The 7,900-nt window shown below is 46.9% G+C and overlaps 1 protein-coding gene across 1 annotated transcript; it reads right to left on the minus strand.

The window, feature by feature from the left end:
* Positions 1-721: 721 nt before the first annotated feature.
* Positions 722-6,624, minus strand: ART1 (ADP-ribosyltransferase 1). The gene is made up of 4 exons (XM_027866226.1): positions 6,562-6,624; positions 5,493-6,264; positions 3,912-3,953; positions 722-825 (listed from the first exon to the last, which is right to left on the minus strand). The coding sequence occupies exons 1-4, from the start codon at positions 6,622-6,624 to the stop codon at positions 722-724; spliced, it is 981 nt and encodes a 326-aa protein (XP_027722027.1).
* Positions 6,625-7,900: the final 1,276 nt, after the last annotated feature.

The raw sequence follows: 7,900 nt of genomic DNA on the forward strand, positions 1-7,900 counted from the left end.
TGATATAGATAGATGGGATGAGCCTCAAAGGAGGAGCTGTTCCTGAATGACAATAGCAGAGAGAAATCTAGAAGTGACAGTGGGGAACACGAGTATATATGTCAACTCTTCCTCTTGACCCAGAGTCACCTGGTGACATAAGAGAAGGAACAACTAGCAATGGGAGTGAGATAAGTGGAGTAGGGAGGTGTCTTCCAAATAGAGCCAGGTTTCCCTTAGCTCAAGGAGATAGAGTGTGAGAGGAAAGATCTAGGGTAAAGGGGAATTTGTTAATGATACAGTGAGGGTTCCAGAGGGCATGGGTAAAGAGGAGAGCAGATGAGGCTAGGAGGGGGTGCATTGCTGTGTACAGGTATGAGATCATGAACAGAGAAGCAAAGAAAAGCGGTTTTCACCTCAGCATCAGAGTACAGGAGCAGCAGACGGGAGTTTGCTAGCTGTAGGACAGGGGAAATACCAGTTGATTGTGGTCTCCAACCTTCTGGGTCCTATGTTGAGTCAACATTGGGGCCAAATACAGGAGTGTTGACTGTCTCAATCCAGCCTCCCAAAATTTTGACCTTTTATGGCTTCTTCGGTCTCCACCACTGCTCTGCACCGAGGTGCCAAGATACCGGGCCAGGTACATCTTTCAGCTCTGTCTTGACTCACACACATCTGTCATGTATGCATTGAGCTCATATACCCTGAGCTGAAGAGTATCATTGAGGCTAGGCAGTAGTCAGAGGAGACTTAGGGGGTCAAGAGATATCAACATCACGAGGAGCCAGAGCAGAGGCAGGAGTTGCTGGGATGGGGAGAAGGGCTCCATCCTCATTACTGATGCTGCCAAGAGAAAGAACGACCAGGGACACAGGGAGAAAAGAGACACAGAGGTAAGAAGAGAGAAGATATAGAAACAAACAAAGAGAAAGATGGATAAAGAAGCACAAAGAGAAAACAAGACAGGCAGGGACAGAAAGAGAAAGAGAGTCCATTACATAGAGGCATAGAGAAAAAGAGAAACAGAATGTAAGATAGAATAAGGTAGTCAAAGACACAAAAAGAGAGAGAGAGAGACAGAGAAGAAAACAGAGATGAGGGCAGAGTGAAACAGAAGAGAGACATAGAGAGAATGAGAAACCAAGTGGGGCAGAAACAAGAATGGGACATACAGAGTTGGTTTGAAAGAAAGACAGAGACAAAAACATGCCAACAAAAAGAGAGGTAGAAAGAGAAACAGAGAGAAAAGATGGAGTAAGACATAAAGAGGGGGAGATTGACAAAATGAGACAGAGATAGATGGAGGGAGGGAGAAGGATGGGGAAAGGACAGCAGACATGGAGAGAGGCAGATAAAGAAGCAAAATGAAATGGAGAGGAAGACTCATAGCAAAGGCAGACAGATAGTTTGAGAGAGGGAAAGAGACAGATGCAGAGACAGCGATAGATTAAGAAAAAAAAACAGTGAGATAGTAGGTAAAAATAGAAAAAGTGACACTCCCAGCCTCCCTTCAAAGCCAAGGCGTTTAAAATCCCCAGTTCCAGACCCCTGCCTTCACAGGAATCTGTCATCCTTTAGCTGAGGTGTGGGAGATGTGTGTGCAGGCAGAGTGGTCCACGGGCCTAAGGAGGGAACCATAGATTCAGTGCTGTATCTAGAAGAATCCCATGATATCCAGAGACTACCAACTCGTCCCTTCACCCTGGTTCTAGTCTGGGTTCTACCACTAGTTGATTCAATGTGTTACCTCAGACAATTCTGTTCCCACCTCACAGGGCCTCACCTTCCTAATCTGTCCTGAGCTGCATTTTCTTTCCGCTTGGCTTCTCCAGCCTACGAGAACACTTGAGATGAGGAAGGAGGAGGTGCTCATTAATGTCACTAGTCTGGACCCATACTGGTCTTTCCCCAGCTGGTCTGTCACAATACCTGAAAAGCCAACATTCGTTTGTGCTTGCTTTCGGCTAAGGTATTAAAAGGGAGCCAGGAAAGGAAAACATCATGGCCTGGGGCACCCCAAGACCTGAGCACAATCTGGACTCTATCACTGGTTCACTGGGCAAGTCGCTACTCCTTCTGGGCCAGTTTTCTTCTCTATAGAAAAGAGATCTGTAATATTTTCCATGCATATCTCAAGGATGTGCAGAACAAAGAAGTTCTGGAGGTGGAAGACTTTCATAAAATAGAAAGGACTAGAGATGCCTGAGGTGGGATCAGAATGCAAATCCCCTTTATAGAAAATCTCCAAACTCTTATTTCTAGGGCTTCTTAAGGTTTAAGTAAATACATAAAAGGTTTATTTTCCTTAGGTCACTTATGAGGTAGGTAATAGATTTATTATGTCATCTTCTATGTACCCATGGTAAGTGGCAAGAGTCAGAACTTGAATCCACAGCTCTTCAGTACACTTCCTATTATCTATGTACATGTTTTAACCTAACTTTCTCCCGCTCCTACCAGAGACTCTCCCCTTCCTCCCCACCAGCTCCATTAGAAAAGAACCAAGACATCCAAATTTTCTATCTACCTCAGCATTAAACATATGCCTTTATATGCAGTAGATGCTTAATGAATGTTTGATGAATTAAGCAAAGTTGAATTGTATCTCTATGCCTTACTACTACCTTGGATAGTCACTTAACTTACCTGTGCCTCAGTTTCCTTATTTGTAAAATGAGAGGGTTGGGCCTCTAAGGCCCTTCTCAGATCCAAATCTATGATGCTGTGATCTTCATTTGATGAACCATCATTTATTAAATACCTACTATTGACTGGACCTTGCATGTGCTCAGGTCTATAGAAGAGGTTGATGAAGAAAATCAAGGCCCTGCCCAGGGAGTTCAGTCTAGCAAGGGTCTAAGAACAGGGACATCCATGTCTGTAGTGCCAGGCAGGGTATGTCCTAGGCCATAGAAGGGGCCCCAACAAAGTGCTATGAACTGAGGCATTAGAGAGGACCTGAGGGAGTGGTAAGCAAAGAAGACTTCCAGAGAAGGGGTGGCCCTTGAAGGATGAATCAGGTTTCAATAGTTATTAGTGATAGGTAAGTGCCTTTCAAGAGGAGAAAAAGGCTTATGTGAACAGTGAGGATGGATTCAGGGGGATGGTGAGTCCTGCACTTTGCTGGGGATGGGAGGAAAGTCTAGGGGAGTAGAGAAGGAAGATGGAGCTGATGCAGGAGGCTGACACCAGACTTTTTAGGCTGAGGACAATTTTGGAGGGGGGAACCAAGAGGAATACTGATAGGTTCCTCAGTGGGGAAGGGAGCTGGGCTGTAGGGTGCCTATCCTGGACCTACCAATGTATAAGATGGAAAGAGTGGGGCCCATTGAAGACATGGAGGCTGATGAGACTGATGCAGCCAGGGAGGGGAGGAGGCCTGGAATCCTGGGCAGCTAGGACCTTGTCCCATCTGAGGATACCTTGCTTCTGTTTTGTGTGTGTGCTGTCTATAACTATCTGTGTGCCCGTGACTTCCCCTGTTAGAATGTAAGCTTCCTGAGGGCAAAGATTGTTTCGATTCTGTCTTCATAACCTCCACACCCAGCGCAGTCCTTGGCATATGCAAGGTCCTTAATAAACGCTTGTCCATTACTTGATTGATGAAGTGGAATGGGGGGGTGGACAATTATGAGAGACTTTGAGGAGGAAAAAGGAACAGGATGTCAAGATTGACTGGGCATAGGAGGACAGTTGCCAAAGAGGCAGCTAGGTAGAGCAGTGGATAGAGCACTGGGCCTGGGGAATACCTGAGTTCAAATCTGATCTCAGACACATATTAGCTATGCAACCTTGGGCAAATCACTTAACCTCTGTATGCCTCAGTTTTCTCAATTGTAAAATAGGGATAATGGTAGCATTTACTTCACAGATTCCCAGGGAATAATCATTTTTCCCCTACAATGACCTAAAGCCCTGGCTTGTCTTACCTGAATTATTTTGTTTGCAGCGTCCTGAAGTGCACTGCTTGTCTGGAAAAGAATAAAACAGTGAGAATGGAGAGAATCCTGGACTCTCAGAGTGGAAAGAAATCTCAGAGGCTGCCTGGAGCTGATCTCTTACAATACCCTTGACTGGCAGTCATCCTGCCTCCCCTGGCAGACTTATAGTAAAGGGAAGGAAGCTCATATATACTGAGGCAGCCCATGCCACCTCCAGAAAGCTTTCATTATTAGGAGGCATTTCTTTTATTTCTTAATTAAACCTGACCCTCACCAATTTCCACTCTATTGTTCCTAGTTCTACTCTCTAGGACCAACCAGGACAGCTATGGGATAGGCAGCTAGTGGATAGACTGCTGGCCTGAAATTCAGGAAGACCTGAGTTCAAATCCAGCCTCAGACACTTATTAGCTATATAACCCTGGGCAAGTCACTTAACCTGTGTCTGCCTCAGTTTCCTCAACTGTAAAATGGGGATAATGATAGCAGCTACCTCCCATGGTTGTTGTTAAGATCAAATAAGATATTTGTAAGTGCCTGGAAGAGAGTAGGTACTTAACAAAATTCCTTCCTTCCTTTCTTCCTTCCTTTCTGTAGGATCCTGGGCAAGTCACTTAACATCTCTCAGCCTCAGTTTCCTTATCTATAAAATGGAGATAATAATAATGGCACCTACCTCCTAGGGTTTTTGAGGATAAAATGAGTTTGTTTGTAATGTGCTTTGCAAGCCTCAAAGCACTATGTAAAAGCTAGCTGTTATTATCATGTCTTTCTGAAAGTGTGGTAGCCAGAACTATCCTCTAGATGTGATCTGACCAGGGCAGAGGACAGCGTGGCTTTCACTTCCTGAATTTTGGACAGCAATGCCTCTCTTTGCTCAATCTAGGATTGCATTAACTTCTTTAGCTAACACACCCCATTGATGACTCATGTTGCTGTTGCTGTTCAGTTGTATCTGACTCTTTGTGACCCCATGGACTCCACTGTCCATGGGGTTTTCTTGGCAAGGATACAGGAGTGGTTTGCCATTTCCTTCTCCAGTAGATTAAGGCAAACAGAGGGTAAGTGACTTGCCCAGGGTCATATAGCTAATAGGGGTCAGAGGCTGGATTTGAACTCAGGTCTTCCCAACTCCAGGCCCAGTGTTCTCTCCACTGAGCTACCCAGCTGCCTCCTTGATGACTCATAGTGATCATATAATTAATTAGATCTTTTTCACAGGAATTTCTGTCCCTCTATTACCTCTAAGTGATTGATTTTTTTTTTAACCCAAGTGCAGGAGTTTCACTGGAGGAGACCTGTCCTGGGGACACCAGGACAGGGCCCTGACAAGTAGAAGACTTCCAGGGGATGGGGGTAGGGCATCAAGAGACCTGAGGCTTTGGACAGAAGCCCAGACTGGCATAGGTGAGGTGACCCAGACTGGAGAAAGTTATCAATGTACATTATGTATGCCTGGTCTGGTCAAGGCAAGGGCCATGCCTCCCCTTCAAGCCAAGAGATCCCTAAGGCAGGGGTCATGTTTCTTCTCTCAGCCTTGAGGCTCCTGGAGAGTTAGGGCTGTATTACCTTTGATATACTCGCAGTTAAAGGTGCTGGCCTTGTCCCGGGCCTTGAGGTAGATGCGGACCGGGCCTTGAGCCGGCATCGAGGCATTGACCACAAGGAAAGTCTCATAGGGAGGAATCAGCACTTCCTCCTCCCCGGGGAAGAAGGAATAGCCTTTAATAACTACCCCCTGGCAAGTCCAGATGCCAAAGAAGGTGTCCTCTCCAAACTGGTGGGCAGCAGCATCCATAAGGGAAGCTGAGGCAAAGGCTCCTAGGCGGACAGTGGCCCCTGGCCCCACAGGCCGGAAGCGGACCCCATGTATGCCCCGGTAGACCTGATGGCACCTGGGCTGCTGCCCTGAGCCCAGCAGTCTCAGGGCCTCTGTGAGCAGAAAGTGAAGTGTCTTAAAAGGAAAATATCGAAGGTAATAGGCCCGGGATCTGCCAGCCTCTCTCACCGCTGCATTGAACTCTCGGTGCAGGGGGCTATTGGCAGTGTAGGCCAGGAGGGCCACGGCATGTTCGTCCCTGAAGCCCGGCGGTGGCAGCCGTCGGGAGGTAGGGGTCCCCTTTAGCTCCCAGTCCCGGCGCTCCTGCCAACGGGCAGCTGCTGATTTCCAGGCCTCAGCATAGACTGGGCTTGCATTGAACTCAGTGTGGTTGAGGTCAGGGAGGGCCGCCTCCATGGCTGCAGCACAACCTGCATACTGATCGTCAAAGGAGGCTGGTGCCATATCCAGGGGGGACTCTCGTGAGAAGAGGTCACGGCGGGAGACCTGGTGGCTCCAGGCCTGCAAAGAAGGAAGTGTCACATTGTTTCAGCCCCAGTCCAGTCTTCACCTCCGTGGCCCCAGAGCCATAACCTGTCTCCAGGACAGCTAAGGACAAAAAGCACAACTCAAAGGGATTAGGGGCTGAGACCATCTGACCAGAAGCTCTTGGAAGACAGGGGCCTTGTATTCTTTTCAGACGGAGGACTCTCTGAGGGCAGAGACTATGCCCCTCCCCTCAGAAGGGGGCCCACCTGAGGACGAGGGACAACTTTCCTCCTTCTTCTATTTCATTTGGGGACAGAGGCACACACATACCTTCGGGGTTTCCACTAGAAGAAAGGCTGCCAGCAGCAGGGACATGACCGTGTGGGCCGGCATTGTCCGTCAGTCTGTTTGTCCCTGAGAGCCCTGAATCTGACCTGAGAGGTCAGATCTGGGAGGACCTAGAGGGGAAAAAGAGGAAGAAAGAAAAAGAAGCTAGACCTGAAGGTTCATATTTTCCCTCCTCATGGAATCATAGATTTAGATCTGGAAAGGACCATCTCTGCCATCTAGTCTCACATTCTTTATTTTACAGATGAGGGAGCTGAAGTCCAGTGAGTTTAAATGATTTAACCAAGATCCTGCAGGTGGTAAATACGAGAGCTAGGATTCCAAACCAGGTCCTCTGATTCCCCAGCCCTCAGCCTGTCCACTGTACCTGACTGTCCTTACAGCTACTGACCCATCCTCCCTCAATTCAACCAACAGATCCAGGAAGCCTCAGACAGCCTCAGATCCAGGAAGGTCCGGGTTCAAATCCCACATCTGACACAAATAATTCCCGGTGCTCCAGGTGGCCCTCTTGGATGATCAATTGCAGAGAATATGCCAACCTGAACTGGTGAAAGGAATTTCCTTGTATAGGAGTTCCCTAAGTCAAGGAAATCACACTGTGCCTAACTCTACCATCCTCAGAGTCCTTGTGCTCAATGCTGGAGATGTGGAGACAAGAAAAAACAAAAACAAAGACCAGTCCCTGACCTGAAGAAGCTTCTAGTCTGACAAGGGCTGGATTGTAGAATGAGAAGGGGGAGACAAAGTACTCTGAAGAAATGTAAAGAGGGAGGGGGTCAGGTCCACCTTAGGGAGGGGCTTGTGGCACTTGAGCTGGGTCTTGAAGGCAGAGAGGTTCGGGAGGAAGAAATAAAGGAGGGCAGCTTTGAAAAGGTGAGACTGGACAACAGCTAATGGTCTCGTTTGATTGGAATGGGGAATGAGTGAAGGGAGATATTGGGAAATAAAGAATATAAAAGTATATTGGAACCAGAGTATAGAGATCTTTGAATAGCAGGCTGGGAAACTTGTATTTTATTCTGTAGACAGGAAGATTTCTGAGAGGGGAAGTAACATGGTTACTCTGCAGCTGGACTAGAGCCATTTAGAGGACATTAGTGGATAGAGTAATCGACTGGGACTCAGGAAGACCTAAGTGAAAATCCTGCTTCAGACACTTACTAGCTGTGTGACTCTGGGCAGGGCACACAATGAGTTGCTGTGAGGATCAAATCAGATAATACATAACAGATTGTACATACATATATATGTAGATATATATGCACATATATATAAAACAGATTTTATATATTAAAATACTATATAAATGCTAGCTATT

This window comes from Vombatus ursinus, unplaced genomic scaffold (assembly GCF_900497805.2).
Source record: "Vombatus ursinus unplaced genomic scaffold, bare-nosed wombat genome assembly UNPS02014780.1, whole genome shotgun sequence".
Classification (NCBI taxonomy): Eukaryota; Metazoa; Chordata; class Mammalia; order Diprotodontia; family Vombatidae; genus Vombatus; species Vombatus ursinus.

What these genes read in the sequence shown, in the direction of transcription:
- ART1 (XM_027866226.1), bottom strand. Translation starts at nt 6,624, where the DNA reads ATGCCGGCCCACACGGTCATGTCCCTGCTGCTGGCAGCCTTTCTTCTA. An exon ending in TAACTGCGAGTATATCAAAG is followed by an intron (nt 3,954 to 5,492) that starts GTAATACAGCCC and finishes ATTCTTTTCCAG; the next exon opens with ACAAGCAGTGCACTTCAGGA. An exon ending in CTGCAAACAAAATAATTCAG is followed by an intron (nt 826 to 3,911) that starts GTAAGACAAGCC and finishes TTCTCTTGGCAG; the next exon opens with CATCAGTAATGAGGATGGAG.